The sequence below is a fragment of the Perna viridis genome, chromosome 11 (genome assembly GCF_037379345.1).
Source record: "Perna viridis isolate PV_CMFRI_1.1 ecotype Kerala chromosome 11, ASM3737934v1, whole genome shotgun sequence".
Taxonomy (NCBI): Eukaryota; Metazoa; Mollusca; class Bivalvia; order Mytilida; family Mytilidae; genus Perna; species Perna viridis.
The window spans coordinates 354,938-380,023 of NC_142455.1; the positions used below are offsets into that span (position 1 = coordinate 354,938).

The 25,086-nt window shown below is 32.4% G+C and overlaps 1 protein-coding gene across 1 annotated transcript in view; it reads left to right on the top strand.

The window, feature by feature from the left end:
- The first annotated feature begins 312 nt into the window (after nucleotides 1-312).
- LOC148602229 (uncharacterized) overlaps nucleotides 313-25,086 on the top strand; it is a 41,316-nt gene continuing 16,542 nt past the window's right edge. The window contains exons 1-6 of the mRNA XM_088552995.1: nucleotides 313-518; nucleotides 15,510-15,578; nucleotides 16,702-16,799; nucleotides 17,727-17,822; nucleotides 18,353-18,454; nucleotides 19,155-19,454. Coding sequence (XP_088409121.1) covers nucleotides 445-518; nucleotides 15,510-15,578; nucleotides 16,702-16,799; nucleotides 17,727-17,822; nucleotides 18,353-18,454; nucleotides 19,155-19,454 — 739 coding nt within the window. The 5' untranslated portion in view covers nucleotides 313-444. The remainder of the gene's footprint in view (nucleotides 519-15,509; nucleotides 15,579-16,701; nucleotides 16,800-17,726; nucleotides 17,823-18,352; nucleotides 18,455-19,154; nucleotides 19,455-25,086) is intronic.

Below are 25,086 nucleotides of genomic sequence, written 5' to 3' on the forward strand. Positions count from 1 at the left end.
ATGTTCATTTATCAATTTCATGTTCATCGTCTGAATATAGCTGAAATATTGCTGCTCGGACGTTAAACCCCAACAAACAAAAAAAAACAAACTGAACAATTTAAATGAAAAAGTAAATCAAAACTTTAAACGTGCACACAATATATATGAAGGGTAGATTTAATACTGAATAATAATTTTAACACTGAATCAAATCTGATAAAATGTTTTAAATGGTTCATTAATGGTTGGAATTTAGTGTGTGCAATGAATAAGAAAGATTTACTGCGATCCTTACTTTTGGACTTACGCCAATTTTTTCCACTACTTCCTGGTGTCATCAGATATAAGCAGAGAAAGCATCAGCTATTGAGATTTTAAGACGGCGTGAAGACAACAAAACTTGTTTATAATTGCTACATGACAGACATTTGAAAAGTGTAAATACTAATGGTAAAATAGACAATGAAGTTTTTTTTATTAGGATTTTCTGTTATAGTGTTGGCGTTTGTGATGCAACCAGTTCAGTCCTGGTCGGGGTAAGTTGTTTGGTTTGTTTAGTTTTGATATTTTGACTTTCGGTTTTGTGTTTCTCGTTTGCTTTTATTTTTTCATTGTGTTTGTCTTTGTTTGTCTATTAGTTTATGTGTCTATTACCGATATTTTACAGTGAATAATTTTTCAAGTTTTTTATTTAGCGACAACTGAATAATTCTAAAGCAAGAAGTGTAGTTTGGAAATTTATCATTACAGATAATCATCAAATTTTATAGAATCGAGATTTTCTAAGACAAACATTTCTGCTATCCAAGAAGCCGATACATGTCGTACTTAAATTAACGACCTTGACCCTTAATTACCAAAATCAATTGAAAACGCAACCAATTTTCTATTGATACACACAATGAAGAATGTACTTTACAATATTAGAAAACATCACACTTTCCTGTACCTGTTTTTTTTTTTCATAACAATAAACAAACATTTTTTTATTTCTGTTTTTTTTTTTTTTTTGGTTAAATATATAGTTGATATTATCGAAAATCTTAATTTAATTTTCGTATTCTACTACAAAGATTTTCTTTTATTGCAATTATAAATAAACTGTTTTCCTATTTAAAATCTGAACAACCATGAATATCATAATAAATGCTGGGACATACAATAAGAGACAAAACAATTTATATTTCATATATCTGTTGGCTTATTGGTCTATTCGTTGGATTTATATCTATCGAAACGGATTTTGAACTTTCGCATAAAATCTATGATAAATGTTTACATTTTCATCTTAAACATTTTTTTTTCCATTGATAAAGGTAGTAAGAGGAAAGATATCTTGCCGTAGAGATCTTTTTAAGATAACATATCGCATTTTACAGTCTAAAAGGCGAATGAATTTTCACACACAATACTTCTTGATTAGCGATAAGCTGTTGCATAATCATGGTCCTATTGAATATCATTGTTCCTTTTGAATGTTCAATATTACAAACGAAGTAAACAAGGACATAAAAAGTGACCGCCGCCAGTTACAGATGTTTGTGCAGATGTTTGTGCAGTTTATCTTGATGAGATGTGATACAAATTTTAACCATTTGAAACTACATGTATTTGTAACTTGAAATATTTTTCTTCTCAAACAATTTTCCCAGACTGTCATTTCCTATACAGCATTGATCAAAATCAATCTATATTTGAATAGGTAATTATTAATGTCAAATTTAACATTTAAGATACATTGCCTGAATAACATTCGTCATGCGTCGAAAAAAAGATTAAACACTTTAATTGTCGATAAGTTGCTTATTTAATGGATATCAAATGCTGTTTAGATCATGCATACATAATATTTTAGGTAATAGTATGAGTTTAAATGTACAAGTAAAACTTGAGTATGTACTTTCTAAACATATGTAAATTCTGTGTAACATGAAAGTTAAAATTCGTTCAGTCGGAAGTGACATATTCCGGTATTGATGCATGCAGTTAGTATTATTGCCTGAACTTTTAAAGCTGATACTCGAGGAAATTATGCATATTTTCTTTGATCGAGACATTAGAATATAACAAAGAGCTACATTTTCAACAAGGTCTAATTAATTTAGCTCTGTATATCATAGGCAAAACATAAAACCATTACAAATTAAAAGCCTGCAGAGAAATAAAGAAGATATTCGACGGATATTTAATAATGAAATGATTTACACAACGAATATTCCATACAGTGAAATGTGACGATAATACCGTATCTTTTAATTCTAACAATTCGTATACGAAATAATATACACCGATGTCATAAAAAAATCAGGATACGTTTGACTGTTCTATAGACAGTTAGGTCATCAAATCTTGGAATGTCGTACGCGGATATGCATACAGTCTTTGTTTTAATTTGAGTATCGTCGATATCTGTTATTGCTTTATAAGTAAAGCATTTACTATAATGGTATCAACTGCAAATTTTACTACAAGCATAACTGCATAAAATTCTCTGACATCACCAAACAAGATTGTGGCATATTTAAAGAAAATGGAAGCTAAACTATTTCTACATGTACTCATATTTGACTCTTTCTTGGTATAGTAGTCTTTTATTTCATAAATGAGATTAACCATAAAGCATTTCCCATTCTTCATATCCCCACACGTATTGTCCGATACAAATCAGTTTGAATTAAGGAATACATATTATACCTACTAATCTTATTGCTTCCCTGTTGTATACGATATTAGACTTATGCAGCTTTAGACGAATTTCCCTTATTGTCAAATAAACTATACCTTGTTTAAAATGAATTGAAAAATATACAGGTAAAGCCTATCAAACTATGAGATGAATTATGGGAGCCAACATGTTAATACTTTATTACTAACAAATGGTCTGTGTTTGTCTGTTCTATAATTAAATCAAATCACATTTTTAAAAAATTCTATCATCAAGTTAGAAATAGAGGTATTTACATGTTATGCATTCTATCAAAACCTTTGACGTACAATTTTGCAAAAATATAAAGTCTTTTGTACGATGGGCAAATGTTTCTTAAATGGTGATATGTATAAGCATTATTATATTTGTGACAATATGAAGCCTTGGAAGGAAAGTTGTGTACAAGTTTATCAGGTTTATATATTCAGAACTTCGTCTTTGTAAATGTTTGATGTTAGTTTTATTTAACATTCAAATAAACTAAGCAACAGTCACTTGTAAATTTGTTTACCGTTAGCAATATTTTAAAGATATATTATTTGGTTAATTTAAATGTAAATGACACAACACTAACTATATGTTATTATAAGTGTAAGGTAATAATCTACTTCGCTTACAACCATTGGGAAAAAGAGGTATGTTACTAAATACTGACTACAATACATAACTGCCAATCCATTTACTATCTTCAATGGCAAAAGAATTGTTTTCAGAGGGTTTCTTGATCCCGAATATCGCTGACACGTTAAATTTTTCTTAACTCCTTTCCATTGCCATGGCGGCCGAGTACGCGCAAAGTTCTTGGCTGTTATGTTTTAACCACAGAAGCCAAGTTACTCACAATTCCAGGTGGGTTCAAAATAAAGAGAATTGTCACTAATCTACAGTTTATTACGATTATACATTAAATACATGTTACAGGATGAAAAGTTATTTTGACATCAGTAAATTACGCAAACTCACATATACGGTGTGCTCAATCAAGTTATCATATAAAAGTTCTCAAATTCCTTAATACGGATTGGATTCACATGGCACAAGAGAACAACACAACAGACGTCAACAATCGAGGAATTCTCCATATAGCGATAACTTCCTGTTAAGGCAAGTTACACTGTCGTCAACACATACAATCCTCGACCTTGGACTATCGTCCGGCACCTCGGACCATTGTCCGGAACACGATAACTTCCTGTTAAGGCAAGTTATTCTAACGTCAATAATTCACAATAACCTTGGACCATTGTCCGGAACCTCGGAACATATTGTCCGGAATACAAATACTTCCTGTTAAGGCAAGTATACGTCAAAACGTCAAACAAACATCATCAACATTAACGAGTTAACTTCCAGTTACGGCAAGTTACAACTCTCAAAAATAATATTCCTCTTGCATCACCTGTCTCCAAAAACACATCCCTTAACCACATAAAATAATCAAATCTCTTATTCAGTCTGCAACCGTATATTCCTAAACATAAAAGTCTGCAATCTTCCTCTCTCTCTCTTCTTTTTTTTTTTCTTTTTTAAACTGAAAATCAAAGCCCTTATATACTGTTCAACACCAATTTTTCACCAACAATGCACCAACTATTTTAATTATCATAACTTACAAAACTGATCAAAATCAAGCACCAATTCTACACCAACGTAGCACCAATTTCCAATAAATCAAAAACTTTGACAACTACTTAAAACACCATCCTAAATGGGTAAGAAGATAATGTACTTCATCACCTTTCCTGTAGAAAACCACTTAAAATCAAAATAAAGATAAACTTCTTAAAAGAGAAAAACGGTACAATAACTAAATCAAAATATGCTTATCTAGACAAGCAACTAATTACCATGAATATACACCTCTACAATTCCTTCCCCTCCAAGTATTACTGCCCTCAGTCATAAATCAAAAGGTCATTTTCAAACGTTTCATTAAACAATTGTTCAGGAAAAGTTTTCTCAAAGTTTATATTATTTCAGTTGTTTTACTTACATGAGAGGTAGCAATATGAAATATACAAACGAGGGGTAAATCCTGTGCCACGACAAGGGGCCATAAACGTGAAACAAATAGCACAATACAAATAACGTAAAATTACGAACAGAAAAAGAACAACACATAACCTAGGGAAAAGAAAATCGACGTTAATTCAAATACTCCCGCGGGGAATTTTACATAAAAGTCGACAAGGGTATTTCATATAATTATTATCAGTTAAGGAGATATCGTTTGGCAATTAATGAGGAAAACAAGTTGATTTCCTAATTCGTAAACTGAAAATCTCTTTAACTGTAAATTAAAGAATCAAGTATAATTATGATTGTAAATAATTTTAGTCACGAATTCAAATGTCTTATTAAATGAACTTAAATCGCCCTATTTACTACCCAGTAAATATATTAACTTTAGTTTACAGTGAATAAAAACGAATCGTCAAAGCGAAATAAAGGAATTGTTGTAAGTAAATGTCATTGTATAAAGGATTTTGTTGATAGGTACAACCGTGGCATTACGACAGTCTCTTGGTGTCAAGTAACGATGAAGTGTAAAGGATACATGACACAAACAGTTCCTTTTTTAAACATTTAGATACGAGTATAACAAACGTTTTCTTTTCAGATTAGCGCTAATTAAAGAATGAATTATTGTGTAATCACGACGACCTAATTAATATGCATAAATGAAAACTGGAAGTAACACCCACTTACCATATATGGAAGGGCAACATCTTTGGTTCTCAATCTCCATTTGGGTGCATTAAAAATGTATACACGTGCCAGAAAAAAAATCATTAAATCTTCAAAAATAGCTTGTATATATAATGTAGAGCGGTTCAATGATGTGTATGAGTCCGATAATCATATTTAGATTGTACGAAGACTAAAGTTCTTTTCATTTTCTGTTATTTTTTTAAATTTTTGTTAGGCATACATCTCCACGTCGCAAAAACACAACTACTTTGCACACTATTTTTAGGACTTGTTCGAGTGGGTGTAAATAAAATAGTGACACCCTGTGTATTGTTCTTTCTTTGCCACAGGGTTATATCTGTGAATTGAATGTCCTTTATGTAAAAAGTTCAATAGAACATGACAGAACATAATGACATTTTTTTATGTAATCTCGTCTCTCTGTTGAGTCTAGTCTTCACACATGTAAAAGTTAAATATTACTGTCATTGTTTATTATTTTTTCTCGAACTTGTTTAAATTGATACAACTGTAAGTATATGTTCGCTGGCAAACCAAAACTTTCAATATTTGTAGAAATGACGTAAAATGTGCAGAAACCCCACGCATTTCAACCACTGGATCTATGATTTGAGAACCAATGACATAGCATGGTCATGTGACCACATGGCTAATTAAAATTTGTATGACTTGGGTCATTGTCGATTTCGAATCAATTTATTTTCAATTAAAGGACGTAAGTGACTGCAAGGGGCGTTTTTATGATATATATTAGGTGTAATAAAAATCAAATAAACCAAGAACTGAACAAAAATATTTTTTTATGTCATGTCCTCTTTAAAGTATTGTCGAGTTGTGATACACGTTTTTGTCCCAATAAATTGATGTAAAATAATTGTATTAATTTATCTAATATTGTACGTCCGCAAAAATCAAATCAAATTGGAATAATATATTCATCACCTGCAAAGCCAAGCACATTTTTTACTAATTCATATAAAATCCCCAACGTCACATATAGTTGACATCATGTTCCAGATGTCAATAAAACTGAATTTCCCACATATTAGCTCTTCCGAAGTCATATATACACTGTAATTATTGCCCCTTTGATTTCTTTTTCTCTGTATTTTCACTCGAGCAGTAAAAGAAAACTTTTGATAAGTTTTATTTCTTGCATGTATTTTTTCCCTGCCCACAACCTCATTTAAATGAAACAGTGTCTTTTCAAACTTGAATTTACTACGTATTTATCTTTCATGCTGCTAATGGGAGGTTACTCCTTGACGCAAGTGTATAGCATCCCGTTGTTTGCAAAAAAATATTTGATTTCTTCTTTGTATTTATGATACAAAGTTACGCCTTGAACCTGAATGAATTATATGAGAGTACTTAAAATCAAGTAATCAAAGGATAAAGACAAGACAGTGAATATTGACAAAAACAAAAAAAGAGAAACGTGATTTTCTTGTTTTACCTATCAGTTACAATCTGCTTAATTAAGAAATACCGTCCTCGCCTTTACTGTATAATTACGAGCGTTATGTATGTAATTTACGCCGAATAACAACTGAAATATACAATTTGTAATCCCTCTTTTTTGTGTGTATCAAATCCAAATCCATAGTAAGCGAATAGCATCTAACATTTAGTTCAAATGTTTTTGAATAGGTTAGTACATATTATTTTCCAGCGCTACTGATGAGAGATTACTCATTGAAACACGTTTATATCAGATCGACATTTTCAATACCTATAAGAAATCAAATCTGATGTTAAGTGGTACACAATGTTCTGAATGTTGATAAGTTGTATGTGATGTATTAACTTGCTCAAGCTTCAGATACCTTTTGATTCTGCTAAACCTCTAACATGGAATTTCGAATAGCATTATCAAGATTCATATGACTACGGTTATTTTATGAATATTTCGTAAGTTATAATCATGATATAAAATGTGCATTCAAACATGGCGTCATAAATTTCTTCTTTGGATTTTCACTTCTCTATAATTTCAGACAAAGGCTTTTATGTAGATCTTGTACATATTTCTTCTTCTTTTTACTCTTCAGCGGAAAAAGTCGTTGCTTAAATCTTCTTAAATTATTTTCAAACGTTAAACAAGATCTCTTTCACTATTTTCCAGAATTCTGTGTGTTATTTGAACAGCTCAAAATAGTTACATTCAAAATACGTTCTTTTATGATTAGTTTGTAAAAGTAAGTACGCAATCCATTGTTCCTGCGTTTCTTGAAACCATTGTTCTCGATAATTGTCCCAAAAATTTGTAAAAGTTTAGTTTTTTTTACTTGCATGATATGTAGATATATGATATATACACACAAGAGGTAAATCCTTTGCCACGGAAAAGGGAAAAGTGCACAAAATAGCACAAAACAAACGACACTAAAAAAAAGAAAAAGAAAACGACACATAACCCCACAAATAAATCATATAATCCTTCAAGGAATCTTTTATAAAAATCAAAGTCGACGAGGGCATTCTATATAATCATTATAAGATGAGCAGGCGGTTTTTTTATTTGACGATAATTAAAATACATTTTGATGTCCTCATTTTTAAACTTAAAATCTCTTTTTATATGTAGTTTAATAATTCAAATACAATTATAGTAGTTTTAGTCACGACGTTAGATATCATATCAAATTAATCATCATGTAAAACCCCCTTTACCACCCAGTGTATGTATAAAGTTTTATTTTAAACTTTGATTTGCCACGTATACGAAAGAATTGCCCATGCGAAGTTTTCTATTCAAATAAAAAGAATACATTTTGTAAAAGGTGAATTTCATTGAATAAAGAATTTTCGAACTTCCTTGTACCCTTATATACATATTACATACTTAGTTTGTAAGTACAATTACGACATCGCCACGGTGTCGAATAGTGATACCGATATAATAAGTTGTCGTGTCCATAATTTGATGTTGAATAAATGTAATAGGTTAAGTATATCTTTATATAAAAAAGTCAATATCAATAGAAATAATATTGACGGAACGTCAGCCACTTCTGTTATATGTAGAATTGTTAGACCTGAACTATGATTCTTTTTTCCAAAATAGGAATTGCCAAAACAGTCTAAAGCATAGCGTTAAGGAGTTTACGGAATTGACGAAAATATCCATAGTATTTGTTACATAAAAATTACGAAACGATACAGAAACAAAAAAAGAATCGAATAGAAACAAAAGGGAAAAAAAACGAATTAAAATAATGATGATAATAATAAAAGAGACAGCCAAATCTAAATCGAATGAAATTAAGGAAATAAAACAAATCTTTAAAAGACTTTTTCACATATGTGCTTCACAAGTGTTCATATCACAACTAATACGTTATGCCAGAGCTTGCCGAAACTACGCAGACTTTTTGTATCGCGCTAGAACTCTAACAAATAGGCTTCTGGAACTGGGTTATGTTGCTACAAAATTGAAGTCATCACTACAGAAGTTTTATGGTCGTCATCATGAACTCACTCGTGGATCGTTATGGTGTATGCATCTGCACCATGAAAACTGATTTATTCAACGGGTCATTGTTTTTCTTTCCTCGTTTGTCTACCCCGGACTTGACTTTTATGAGCAACTCGGCGGGTGTTTCTAGAAAAGCAGAGGACGCTTACCCTACCGGTACACCTGGTCCGTGCTCCCAGGTTTTAGTGGAGTCCGAGTTGTTCATTTGCTTTTGTTACTTTGTTTGTATGATTTTAGTTACTTTATGTTCTGGATTGCATTCTATTGATTACTGCTATAACCTTGGTTCCCTTGATTATTCTTTCAGTAGTTTATAGTTACCACGATTTTGTATATATGCCGGATGTTTGACCAAATGATATTTCGGACCATAAAAATTAGGAACATGTATTATAACATTTCAATTCTTCAGAATAATAAAACAGGGATGACAAAATGAAAGTTTGCATGAATTAATATTTCATCGTTTAATCTGTTTTCCTTTTTTTTTATTTCTAAAGTATTGGCTGTGAAGAAACTTTCCGCCATGTAAGCTCTTCAGATGTCGTATGTGTGACTTATTTCAACATTACGTTATGTAACGGGACAAGTATTGCGTTAAGAAAAAATCCTGATCGGACTTTTTCAGCCTATACATGAAATACATGTATAAAAATATTTTTGACACATATATCAAATGCCTAGGGGAATTCGTCATTACAACTTTGGATGACACTTTTTGTATTTCGATAAAACAAAAATAAAAATACACATCTGAACAACAATACTGAACGATGTCCCGACTCAAACCTTTTGAAATAATTCTTATATATATTCCAGTTTAGCAAAGAAATGCTCAAACAATTTTCTATCATATTTCATATCCCTCGTTTTCATAATAAAATTGTAGTCGTCAAAATCGCAACATTCTTTGGCATGACATACAAATGATTTTGAGGTAGTACAGACAGTTTTATGAAAGCCCATGCCCTGATAATATCATCTTAAAGTGTACATTTAATGAAATGACGGTAAAACTCCATTAATTACAAGGCTATTTTTAAGTCGTTTTACGTATTCATTTTCTTAATGTGTTCATATCACAACTCATACGTTATCGCGATAACTGAAAGAGTTCAAGAGTCCTAGTTTTCCTTTCCTCTTTTGTCTACCACGGACTTTACTTTTTGTATGAGCAACTCGGCGGGTGTTTACAGAAAAACAGGACGCTTACCCTACAGGTGCACCTGGTCCTTGCTCCCAATTTTTCGTGGAGTCCGAGTTGCTCATTTGCTTTTGTTACTTTGTATGTATTAGTTAAGTAGTTTTATGTTCTTTGTTGTGTATGTCTGTTATCGATGTTTCGTCTTTATCCCTGTATTACATTCCTTTGATTACTGCTATAACCTTTGTAACCTTGTTTACTCTTAATACTTCGAAATTTGCCATATAGGTATTTTAGTATTTTATTTATATATAAATTGATACATCTATTAAAACCCATTTTTGAACTAAAACATATTGCACTCTGAACCTTAAACGAGATATTTTTACACATCAAGTGAAAAATGCAAATAGTGATCAAGTAAACCAAAGCTGTCTAAGTTAACAAAAACATCATATTTTTGGCTATATATCTTCCTGGCCATGTTCAAACAACGAAAAGAAAAAAACAAAACACACAGACACACACAAAGACACACTGATAGCAAGGACAAAAAGTAACCTAACTACATTAATCAAAACTGTTTCGAATAAAATATACGTATTAAAATAATATCTATACGTTAAGTCTTCCTGCCTCAATTTTCAAATATTTTGGAAAATTTGGCAAATCTACTCCTTTTGTAGTTTTCTTAAGACATTTTTTGTGAAAGAAGTCGATGTTGCCATAAAATGACGGAACAGCAATATAATATGATCAGTATATTTTTAATATCATTAAAACATCCATTAAAGCTACATCAGTTTTCAAAGACCCCGATGTAGCAAAAACATTGTCTACTATACATGACAAATATGTTGTCGTACCAGTAGACAAAGCCCAAAACAACATTGTTTTTGTCTGCAAAACGTTTATATCCAATGTTTATTATCAGAGGTAGACGTAGAAAATAATAGCAGTAATAAGACCTACACTGCTACCACTCTTTCCAAAGAAGAGATTGTGGAAAACCATAAATCTGTGCTATCCTCTTTTGGCCTCTCTGCCAGGGACGATGATTGTGATTTACCGTCTATGTACTGGATTCCTAAACTTCACAAGAATCCATACAAACAACGTTTCATAGCTGGATCTGCAAAATGTACCATCAAACCTCTTTCAAAACTTTTAACTTCTATACTCACAACTGTCAAAGAGGGTCTACAGTCCTACCACAACACTTGTTACTCCCGTAGTGGTATTAATTCAATGTGGATCCTGAAAAATTCAAAAGATCTTTTGGAGACCATCAGTTCAAGACTATTATCTGAATATAATAGCATTAAAACCTATGATTTTTCAACACTGTATACTTCCATTCCCCATAATCAGTTAAAATCCCGACTTAAAAACATTATACATCGTTGTTTTCCAAAAAAGATGGTACACCTAGATACAAATACATAGTTCTTGGTAGAGATTCCTCATACTTTGTAAGAAATAATTCCAAATCATCTTCCAAATATACAGAGGAAAATGTCTACAAAATGCTGGAATTTTTAATCGACAACATATTTGTCCAGTGTGGTGGACGTGTTTTTCAACAAACGGTCGGCATTCCAATGGGAACAAATTGTGCTCCTTTACTTGCTGACCTATTCCTTCACTCTTATGAGGCTGACTTTATAGCTGATCTGATCAGAAAGAAATATTATTGTTTGGCTAGATCCTTCAATCTCAGTTTCCGCTATATAGATGACGTGTTATCTTTAAACAATCCTAATTTCGAGGATTTGATACATCGCATCTACCCAAAAGAACTTGAGATAAAAGATACTACAGACAATGTGAAGTCAGCCTCATATCTTGACCTACACTTATAAATCGGCGGTAAAGGAAAACTATTGATCAAACTTTACGACGTGATGACTTTTCATTCAGAATTGTCAAATTTCCTTTCATCTGTGGCAACATCTTTTCAGCAGCTGCGTGTGGAGTTTTCATATCAAAACAATACGTTATGCCAGAGCTTGCCGAAACTACGCAGACTTTTTGAATCGCGTCCGACTTCTTACAACTAGGATTCTGGCACAGGGTTATGTTGCTACAGATTTGTCATCACTACAGAGGTTTTATGGACGTCATCATGAACTCGTGGACGGTGTATCCATCTGCACCATGAAAACTGATTTGGTCAACGTGTCATAGTTTTCTTTTTTTCTCTTTCGTCTAACCCGGACTTGATTTTGTTTGAGCAACTCAGTGGATGTTTCTATCACAAGCAGAGGACGCTTATACTACCGGTGCACCTGGTCCATGATCCCGCTTTTTAGTGGAGTTCGAGTTGGTCATTTTCTTTTGTTACTTTGTATGTATTATTTTAGTTTCTGTATGTTCTTTGCTGTGTTTGTCTCTTCTTAATGTATGGTCTTTGTCACTGGATTATATTCTTTTGATTTTCACTAGAATCTTGGTTTCTTTGATTACTTTTCTACTCACATATTGTTTGGACCCAAAAAGCTGTACAATGTTTTGATACATTATACATATGTTCCATACTATTATATAGATATCAGTATGATTTGTAAAAGGGACTTTTAAATATTGTTCAATATATAACAATTGTCTTTAAAGTTATGAAACTTTCATAACTGTTGGTCATCCTGTTTACACATAATCATGTAAATTTTGTTAAATGGTAACAAACATATTTGATTATTTAAAAGTGTTGTGTAATGTGTATTTTCCCGACATTTCAAACTAAAAACATTTTGGTACTTGAAACAGGTATATTTCATGTACTTCCTTATTCGTCTATTTCTGTGCTGAAGTAATTTTCGACATTTAACCTAAATAAAATAATGCAATCAGGACGAGGAAGAAAGTATAAGCTATTGTATTGTTAAATATCCAATACTTTAGTTTGCTAGTAATACGTCTTTACATTTCTCATATACCCAAATGTAAATGATTAGTTCCCTTATGAATGTCGCATGCTACATAAAACCAAATTCCACATAACATTATCAGCTTTTGTGTAGACGACAAAAGTCGTAAAACATTGTCTAGCAAAAATTTCTGCAATAACATCATGTATTAATGACATATGTTATGACAGTTTATAACAGAAAATAAGGGAACAACAAAATTACCGAACAATAATCCAATTTATAATCAAGCGAAGTCCAAAACAAATCTTGCTTAATAAATATTACACCATCGGTACAGCTGACACTGCAATGGTTCTGACTTGGTACAGGCATTTAAAATAAATTGTTTGGTTAAATCTAGGTTTAGAGCGCACCAACCAATCCTCCTCCATTGCGGCGTGAATAAATATGGTTGCGAATTACAAACTAAAAACTCCAACGAGGGTACTTAATAAATATCATTCGACTGTTTTAGAGATCGGTTAATTGTATGTTATTCCGGAATCCAAGTTAATACAGCATGTTTGATGGTGCTTAACCTCTAACGAGTAAACTTAAACTTTAATAGTAGCATTAGGTAACTGGGATTATAACATAAGTATTTCTACAACCATATCATGTTATACATATATAACATGGCATAATAATTTTCCTCCTGTGGAATTTCATTAATGCATTATACCAAATTAGACAAAAAAATTTTGTTTATAACCAGGGGTCATGTGTACCTCCCCTATAGGATTTTCTTCCTTATGTTAAACGTTGTTTATCATTTCTGTGGTAAAAATCTTCTTTACTTAATGTCATACGATGTTTGCTTTTTTTAAATCGGCTTCATGTATATATTTCGTGCTTGAGAATTTTTGTCAATTGTTAGACCAACGACAAATTTAACTATATGTTCGTGCCATTTACGTAAGTTCTTTTATGAGCAGTTTATAAAAATAAACAATGAAGTATCGAGTCTATTTCAGCGTATCTCTATATCATGGTTTCGAGGTAATGTCCCAATGTTCGCATCATGCTGTATTTTTCTGTATGTGAGGTTGCTAAATAAAATTTACTAACATGGTATTAATACATTACCGCGTCAAGTGCCAATTCATGTACGAAAAACAAATCACACAAAAACTTAAAACTACACACAAAAAGTACAGCACAAAACCTCACTAAAAACTGAGTTTATCATGTAATCCTGAAGTAGATATCAGTTCCCCAATTCATACATAGAACTAGGTGCAATGAGGGAATATCATACATGTATATACTCATCTTATGAAAAGTAGACATTTTTAGCAATTATTGGGGAATACTGTTTGGTTTCCTCATTCTAAAACTCAAAACCTCTTAAACTGTAGCTAAACTGGTCGAAAGTCCTTCTAAATAAGGACATTGCATACTTGTACACCTAAAGTGGACGGCCCGGAATGACCAATCGATCAAGTCAATGAGATACTTTTGTACCTAAATATGTCATTATTGTATGTTTACTATAAGTTGTTTTCACGTGTTATAATATAATTTGTAGGTACATTTTCAATCCGACTGACGACTTCCATTATTTCGACATAGAATATTAGACGTATTGCAAAAAGTAGTATTTTTATGAACCGATTTACTGACAGCACATTTTTTGGTAAATAACAGGACTTTGGAGGTACCATGCGCTTCCCTAAAAATACGATATCGAGTAATTACTTGCAAGTAAAATCTTATGGCCAGATCAACTTTACGTATTTTATTCTTATGTGAGCACGGCCTCGACAGGATATCATATAGGTCTCAGTATCGTTTTAATTTTCCCATAGACTTCTCTAGTGAAGTGCATATTTTTAGGATTTAAAAAAAAATATGTAAATTGATTCAATAAAACTTTTACTTATGTAGCATTTTTAAGGACATATGAAAAAACAATTTCCCGCAAAAAATACTCCCCAAAGATCGTACAGAAAAATAGTCTTGAACTATAAATAGCCATTTTCTCTACTTTTACTTTCGTTTTGTACACATCATACCAACCTTTTCAGTGGAACATTTTTATGTTATTATGTTAGATTTTCTTTTAAAAAAGTTTGTCATCTTATGGTGTGATGTTTGCTCTATTTTATAAGTCATTGTTTATAAATGTTGACAAAACATTAGTTTGTAGAGAGGCACAAAGGAAATGCACTATATTTTTATAGCATCCATGTTTTGATGTACACCCGCTCAGGGATATGCAATGCGATACTGGTACCTATAAACCCAATATGCATTTGAAATAAAATGGAATATTTAATGCAAATAAGTTTTAAGTTTAAATTTATGGTTTTTTTTATTGCATACACAAAAAAGTTGCATAGATTTACGAATTGTATTTTAGGAAGCTTTTGAAGGACACGATTGTCTGTGGAATCTATCGTGTGATTTTGTATGCTTGTTTTGATGGAATTCGGTTCATGTTCCGAGTGTAGTGTTTGCTCGAAATTGGAAACGTTACAAGTTACAAGATAAGAACTTTGAACCAAAGATAAAGTTGTATTCAATTATGTTTTAATTATTTTATAATGGTATACCAGCATGATTGTTCTACTTTAGGAATACTTGTACTAGAGTGTACAGATATTTCAGGAGTTATAGCTACTGCCGATGCTGGGGATGGTGGGGGTATGTATAATATGTAAATTTCGGTGAATCAGAAAACAATTCATCTTTTGGTATAGGAAGTCTAATATATATGCACATGTTCATTACATAGATTGACAATCGCCTTCACATAAGTGACAAAATAAGTATAAAAACAGTTTACCCATAAGTAGGACAAGAACAGAAAAACGTTATACTATAAATAACATATACATAATAAAACAATACACAAACGAGTTAGCAATAAATGAACTTATCAGAATCAACTACATGCTTAGGGTATAAAGCAGTCGCGTTAGTAGACTTAGCGTAATAGTCTGTCCGTGGAACATCAGCGGATATGATAATACGGATTTAAACGCCTGACTAGGTTTCTTAAATGTTTTTAATTACCTGTCCGATTTCGCACGAACTCCGATTTCATACAATATAACTCATTGAATACATATGTTGTCATGATAATATTAGTGCCATTATAACTATAAAAAATGTAATATTGACTATTAAACTTTCTTTTGTCAAAGATTGTCTTTAGCCAATGTAATCTGGTTTAAATTGTAAATTTGTAAGAATTTGAACAAAATTCCGTGTAGCTATGGCATCCAATGGCACTATGTGTAAGGTTTCTTTAATTACCTCAATACTGGTTAAAGGAACTGTTTCAATGCATTTCCTAATGGACCACATGGCATAGAGAGTGTTTGTCAGCACAAGAGCGGTGTTATTCACTAGTTATTTATCGAAATTCACAGAAGAGCAAAATTCGAAATCGTTTTAATCTCCAAGACTTGCAGATTCTTTTAGTGATGGTTTCACTTCTTATTTCGATACTTTTTGTTTTGAGTACTTCTTGTACACATTTTTGTATTTAGAATTCCTAGTTCTAGTAAAGCTGAAACGAGATTAAACCTTGAAACACTTGTACACTTACCGAAACTTTCAAAATGTTTATAATTGATATTCTTTTGAAATTAGAACTATTCGTGAAAAACCATATTTCAAAAATTGTAATAATGATATTGGCAGAAGAACTAACTCATTGCTATCGACAAATTTCGTTTTAATAAAACTTGCATTATTTGCTGTATGTATACATGACATGCTTGAACTGGTAAAATCTTAATTATATGAGCCATAATTTCAGCTGTTTGTACTGGGGATACGTCAGAAGATGTTACTATGCAATAGAAACTTTCTGTTGTCCTGGATGGAGACATAATGGAAACCGAGTGTGTAATATCCGTATGTATAATGTCATACATGTGTTTATAAATGTAATATATAGCTACCTAAGTATTAAAGGATTGAGTACAATTTGATTTAATAGCATAATAGATAAAGCTGTAGAACTCAGTCCATCTGAAATAAACCTCTGTTTCTCCAAAATAAGATATATATGTAACCAAAGACCCATATCTTATATTAACAAATTTGAATATATATATATATATACACACAAACGTCTCAGAATATGACGAGTCTATTCTCTACACTGCTCCATCGGATCAAATTGATAGAGAGAAGATATGTAAACGTATAGAAAGGTCTAAGAAATTCCCAACGATGTTAGAAATGTCAAATTTGCGATGCAAATTTTTGGTCGTTCCCTCCGCGGGACTCGAACTCGCAACACTGCCTGCACAAAGTCCAGCGCCCTAGACCACTCGGTCAGCTAGGCTATATATATGCATCGCAAATTTATATATATATTAAGTCGTTGAGGCAAAAGGCAACAAATTTCTGTCGATCAATTCTTCAAGCTTCTACTCAGTTTATCAACATTCTTTTATATTATTGCGGAGCTATATGTTTTAACGTTTCTTATGGTACTGTTTCTGCCGTGTTAACGGATTTTTTCTTTAAAAAAAGATAAGTAAATAGCAGTGCATTAACTGACATTTTTATCACCGTCGAAAACTCTAGTCTAAGATATTAAAGTGTAAGTAAACTTCTTAAATGCAGCTAAAACCAGGAATTTAGGTTTTTGACCAAAACGAATGTATTTTCCCCAACACATTCAACACGTACATTTAAACGTGCAAGTGTATAATAATTCGATAAATCCTCCTTTCCTACGCACCATAAAACATTAACATAACATTGTGTATTGTTATTGTGGTAATTAAAGTAATTATAAGAATGAAAATAGCGATTTGAATATTTTTACAGCAATATGTAGCCCAAACTGCCAAAATAATGGGATTTGTACAAGACCTAATACTTGTGAATGTCCAGACGGCTATACGGGTGATATTTGTTCAGGAAGTATGTATTCAAGCATTCTGGCTCTTTCAATTTGTTACATATTCAGAGCTAATTCTCGTTCGAGTTAGTTACTTGATCAATACATATATATGATAGGAAACATTTATAAAACCGATAGATGAGAAAAAAAGACGACAAATGTATTGGCGTCCTTTTAAAAACTTCTACAAAAAGAAAGCAATCATCTAGTAATATCTAGATATGAACAATTATTTAGAAACTCATTTATCCTAACACAGAGACATATTGCACTGCAATGATGCATGTATGTCTTAATGTAAACCTTATTCCATTTTACATTCAAGTTAACAGATGGATGTGACAATTAACTCTTCTCGAATGCAGTAATTGTATAAATTAACTTTTTATATGTTTTTTTTTAATAATCAACAATCATTGATCTTATAGAATTGACCATAAGCTGCAAATGTAGACGACTTATTGTATATATTAAACATAATTGTACCGAAACCCTGATAAGCCATAGCATATATTCTTATGTAATAATGATTTTCGTATTTATTAAATAGTTGCTGCCTGTTCCTATCTTCAACCATGTTATCCAGGACGTTGCTATGGCAATAATCTGTGTATGTGTTCGGAGGGATTCGAGGGAACTACATGTGACAAGTGTGAGTGTTTTTATCACATTGGAATAATGCCTGATGAACATATATTTATGTAGAAACTTGCATAAAGTTCACAGGTTGGCTCTTTGTCTCATTGAATATTTCGCTTATGTGAAATTGTCCGACCTTTCCTCGAAATTCAAAATTAAAAGCGATTTTCTGGACGACTAAATTTCATTTCATGGAAAAAAGATATTTGAAGCAGTGTTAAGGTTAGTTAATAAATATTCAACATTTGGTGGTTCATATTTAAATCTGAGAAATATCTTTTTTTTCTTAAGTAAAGCCTGTTCAAGTAACTGTTATCACAATAACAAACAAAGACAGTAGGCACTATAATAAAAAAATAACAAATCATGCTCATTTTCTCAAATAAACAAATACATTTACATTTTAAAAAAAGAACCGTAATAGATGGAAGTAATTTTTAAAGTTACATTTTTAAGTCCCCGACAGTTAAACTAGAAAAGACATATTGAATCGTCAAAGAAGTTTGATTGCAATGTAAATAGAATCATTGGCTGTATCATGATATGAACTATTCATCACACCAATTTTTCACACACAATGGTATCATCATAAACACTATCAAAATGCAGGTTCGATACAAAAACCTGAATAAGAGCAATTAAAAAATGCTGAATGTGCATCTTAAAAAACTTTATATGAATTAACTTTAGTCAGTAAAAAATGACATTTTCAGTGCAAAGTGATGAATACAGACCGTTGATAGAAAAAGGTAATGCTACATTTGCCAAGTATTTATATACACAAGGGAACAGAATGCTTTACCTTTATATGACGGACGCGACTAACTCGACAAACAACGACTTTGTATGGACAAACCAAGCCGAGTTTAACGATATGAAGTTTGATATAGATGCCTCTATAGACGCCAGATATGTGTTTGACCATTTGCCTCAGCTGCCGCCATACATAAGAAAGCAGAAATTTGGAATTGTTGCAGCGAAAATCAGGGTACAACACTATAAACTTAATAGAGGTAGGATAGGTTTATGTTTACACACATTTCTTTTTATTGGTTTTGATTGATTTTATATATGTTATAATCTGTACTAAAGGAGGCTCAAAAACGCGACCAAATGCGCATAATATCATAATTCCGAACGTGTTTTCGTAAAATTATTTCTTTGAGCAGATTTCCCAAAATATCATATTTCAATTTGTATACAAGCTAATTCAGTTGACATTTCTACAATAACAAAAAAATAATTCGATAGATATCTTGAAAATAATCTGCAACTGTTAAAGGTACAACTTTTAACGACATCTTTGAATCACAACGAGTTAAGCGAAATAAATGACGCAATTTATTTCAACACATGTTTGAAGCTTTAAAACCTAATATTTTTGTGTTATTCAGTGCCATGATTTTACTTTTTTGTAGAGAATAGAAGCAAAAATGTTAAGATTTTCTTTTCTTTATTTAAGTAATCATACTGGTATAAATAGAATATCAAACTCTGGGACACATACATTAGTTGCATTTTAAAATCAAAATTGAAATTAAGCGGTAAGAAAAAGTACTGATCCCTCAATTAATTAGATAGTTACAATAATTTATATATGCATGTATATTCACTGTAAACACATCACAGTGTCTCTACAGGTTCTACTTTATAAGTACTCCATGAGTCTCAGCAGTTTGCAACACAGTATTTTACAGTGTCGACACTGTTTTACTGATTTTGGATTGTCATTGCGCATTTTCTATCTGTAAAAAATCGACACATGGTTTATTTAATCTTGATGACTCTTGACCAGTTTTATCCTTATTACGTCATGGACAGTTCAGTACTGCCCAAAGCATGACAATGCAAGTTACATGTATAAAATATACTTATGTAACGGGAGAGCATTATTTGACACACAAAATTAAACTTTGCCATCAAGAATCGAACCCTAGAGACCGCTTGATTACAAGCAAGCGGCAAATGAATTAATCCTTTAGCCAAGTCAATTAACTGGCTTATTATATCTCACTGCTAACTACAACGCAGGTAGGCCATCCTGCACATTCACCCCACCTTAAGAGTCTTCGTACAATGAAAGACCCTAACACTAGCGTATTAGCTAACCAAACTCCGTGAATTTTTAGTTTGGCACCAAACCTAAGGGGAGACAATAATTTCACTCACAAAAATATTTTTGCCACCCTAGACCGTTCGTTGACAAGCCAGAGACAAATCAATGCGGCTAAAGAATTAATCCTTTAGTCAAATCATTTAACTGCTTATTAAAATATCACTACGTACTGCAAGCAGGTAGGCCGTCCTACCACACTTACATTGATCTGTGAACATTTATAGCGTTTTTTTTTAATTAGCATGTTGGATTTTAGACAGAAATGAAACATTGAAATTGAATATACATACTTATGATACACGTATTCATGAGGTCAATAAAGTTTACAAAATAGGTAGTTATTATTATGAAAGGAATATGCTAGGCACGTAATATATGAAATTATGAATTGTGGTATGCACCTAAGGCCAAATAAGACTATGTCTACGGATATATAAATGAACAGTATTGCATTTAAATGTATATGTCATTGTATAAAATCAAGCGAGCGATAAAACCTCTATCAATTCTGAGGGAGTTTTCTTATTAATTGCTTTGCCGTAATTTTCGATGCAATTCAATAGGAATTTTTATACAATACTACCTGTAACAATCTTTCAACATATTTATGAAGTACTTGCGTACTTGTTTTTTATTTACTTTTTTATTCATTTGTTCATTACTGGACTTTAAACGATAATAGCTTGTACAACGTACCCTATTTGATTTTTCAAATGAAGAAGACCTGAAATGAAGCATGAAAAGAAATGCTCCAACCGCCCCTACCACACTGACAATCTGATCCTTCTTCAGCATATAAATGACCCAATTGTCCCTACCACGCCAGGTTTTCTGATTTTTTTTTTGCACAGATGAATCTCCAAGCGCCCCTACAACGTCGATTATTCAGAACGTCAATATGCAGAAAATCATTTAAGACAGCCAGGGGGACATTGCTACAGTTAATATCATTATTACTTATCTTTGAGCCAGAGATCGTCTTTCCAATCGAAAAATTAAAAGAAAAACCGGAAACGAATAGTGCTTTGAATGTTGCATCTCATTTTTCTCAAACCTTGAGCCCTTCATTTTTGTGTTTCTTTTTTTTTTAATATATTAAACAGTGCCCCGTTATATGATAACATTAAGACATATCACTTTCGTTTTAATATTAAAAGTATGATACCTTTACTTTATACTAAAAATGTATTTTACTATGTAGCCAGCATTACATTGGTTAAAAACTTATGTTAGAACTTTACAACAAACTTCCCATAGCTTATTTTGACTTCTGTCTGTCATGGGAGTAAAGTTCTAATGTTATCAAGAATACATTTTAAAACTCTATGAGTGTTTAATATAACGCTAAAGAAATAGCGAAGTTCTAAACAAGAGACGAATATAGCAAAATTTTTTTTTTTTTTTTTTTTTTTAATTTATATATATATATATATAAAGCAAATAGAGTCGTCACATTCTGAGACGTTGTATAATATTGATTTGTTGTGACATGAACTGTCCTGTACCACCATACATCGTGTACTAAGTTACAGCCCTAGATTAATCCTACGAGGAGGAATGACCCGGCCAGCGAAAGCTATATTTTATATATAGCCAAGCTGGCCGAGTGGTCTAGGGCGCTGGACTTTGTGCAGGCGGTATTACCATAGATGTCACAGCAGTACGAGTTCGAGTCCCGCGGAGGGGACGACCAAAAACTTACATCGCAAATTTGACAGTTCTAACATCGTTGGGAATTTTTCAGACCTTTCTATACGTTTATATATCTTCCCTGTATCAATTTGATCCGATGGAGCAGTGTAGCAAATAGATTCGTCACATTCTGAGACGTTGTATATATATATATATATATATATATGCACACACATATGCTTAGTATTTGCCGATAATACCAGTTGTTATTTTAAGGAAAGTCTGTACAAGGGAAAATGCCAGAGAGAGTGTCGCTAAATATATACTTGTTTTTATCACAAAAAAAATTAAAGCACGAATCAGTTTGGAGTTAACTTTGGGATTTCTTTTTCTCCAAAAACATTTCATCAAACTGTAGAACATTTATAAGCAGCTCTGTGATGTGCAAGTCTTTAGAAGTTTGCCAATGCCGACAAATCTAGCCAAACATTTATCGTATCTATAATCATGCATCTTTTTTTAGACTTGTTAAACTTTTCAAAACATTAAAAACAGCACTTAGATTATTTACAGATATATCCTATTATTTAGATCTAGCCGGAAGAGGTCACCGACAACTCTAAAGAGTTAAACGTCGTCTTTCTCACGTTGTTTTAAATCTACAAAAATAGATAGTTTAGGCAGCATATTTTTTTCTGGATATCTTTTAAGAAAAAATGCAAGTAAATCTGAATGCGACATGATACGGGAACAACACATATTAACAATGAATAAAACGAACTGTACGACTCAAACGTAAGTTCCTGCCATTTTTGTTAGAGGCAAAAATTTACGAAATCCTTGATCGCAATAATTTGACCGATAGTAATTCATTGAAAGCTTTATAAATGATGTTTGCATATTCGTCGTATGTAAAATATAAACTTATATGATCACCAAGTTAAAGAAAATGATATTCGGCAATCAAATAACAAAAATGAAAATGCGCGCTGTTTGATCTTTTGGATAGGCTGTGTACTTGTTATAACATAAATTCCCAATCTCGACAGGAATCAACTGAAGATATTTTTTTCCGACGCAGTTAGTATAGTTTCGTTTTTTACCTTTTGATCTTAAAGACGCTCTTCCATGGCAACGCAAGTCACCTGGTCAAAATTCTGTTTCCAGATTGGCCAAAAACTGATAACATAGTAGGATTCGAAAAAGGAAATTGAAAATGCGTGCCATGCGTTATTTCCTGATGCAAATTATAAGTAAAAAAGCAAATTTAACCGCGTCGGCTATCTATTTTAAAGATAGTACTTGTTTTATAATACTCTTTCAATTTTTTTCCTTTTAGAAAACAAATGTTTGAATTTTATTTTCGGAAGTAAAAATGAAGAAACCAGGTTATAACAGGGAAGAGGCCTTTAAAATTTCTTTGTCAACTTCATTAAAGGACCAAATAACCATTGGGGCCGACTTTCCACAATAGTTACGATTACAATTTAATACCAATGTGTAGGAAAATGAGAGCAGAATTGGAGAGAACCTGTTGAATATTTTAAGCTAATTTAAGATCGTTTAGGTTAAATGCATTCTACCACTTGGTCCATGCTTTTTATGACACTATAATGAATATTTTGATTTTCCTTATAACTAGTAAATATAATCGCAGACGAGCTAAGTTAGATACTGTTTTAAAACTTTTCGATGTGGGTAAAATGAGTATTATGCATTCCAAAAAATATTCAACGGAGCGCTGTAGTGTCTGTAACGGCAAAATGACGTTTACTGATCTTCTGCAGTTTGAAATTGGCATCTTAGATTAACTTTATAATAACGACTAAAGTAGATTAATGATCGCTGCATGTTACATGGATAACTAATTTGATTCACAAAAGAGGTCTTAATGTAAAAACTTTTAGGTCTAAATTTTAAATCTACGAGTTTCTAGCCCTGTGCAGGTCCGGGTGTCAAAAGAATAGGCCTGCAGCAGCGCTAAGCTTGTGGTAAAAGGCGACTAAATAGTGCTCAGAAACCTAGCCGGGGGGCTAGGCGCTCTGCCCACAGAGCAACTGGGATGTGTACTCAGGAGGTGGAATGGGGTACCCCTGGCGTGTTACAAGCTGGGGTTGTCAGGCTATAATACGGAAAACCTGACGGCAAACCATAGTGGTGCACCGTGTAAGGAAAGATGCCACGTTCCTCGCACATTAAAGAACCCTACTGTGGTATTCTCCCGGAGAAGAAACCATAGGGCTCCGCCACAGGAGGCTATATTGCCCGACCCTACTCACCTCTCCCTGTTTCCAGTGGCATTCAAAATTTGTCGACCCCATTGTCCTTGTGTCCCATCCCTTTTTCATCTCATCATCATTTCATGTTCATTTGATCATCAATTTCATGTTCATCGTCTGAATATAGCTGAAAAATGCTGCTCGGACGTTAAACCCCAACAAATAAACAAACAAACAAACGAGTTTCTAGTTTTGTTTGATAAGCTTTTTCAATTACGTGCATTACTGGTACAACTGAGAGTTTGTGTGTATAATTGCTACATTATCCGTCACCGAGAGCAACATATCTCAATATCATTATATCTGGCAATAACCAGTCCAGTAGTTAGACTTGTTTGAACTGAACATTTTCACTGATTTGCCTAGTTTCATTTTGTGACACATTTTGTTACAAGATTGAAGTCATCACTACAGCGGTTTTATGGTCTTCATCATGAACATATGGATCGTTATGGTGAATCCAACTGAATTATGTGAACCGATTTATTAAAGGCGTCTTAGTTTTCCTTGCCTCTTTCATTTACATCGGTCTTGACTTTTAATGAGCAGGTCGGCGGGTGTTTCTAGAAAAAATTGGACGTTTTCCAACCGGTACATGCCTCCAGTTTTAAGATGAGT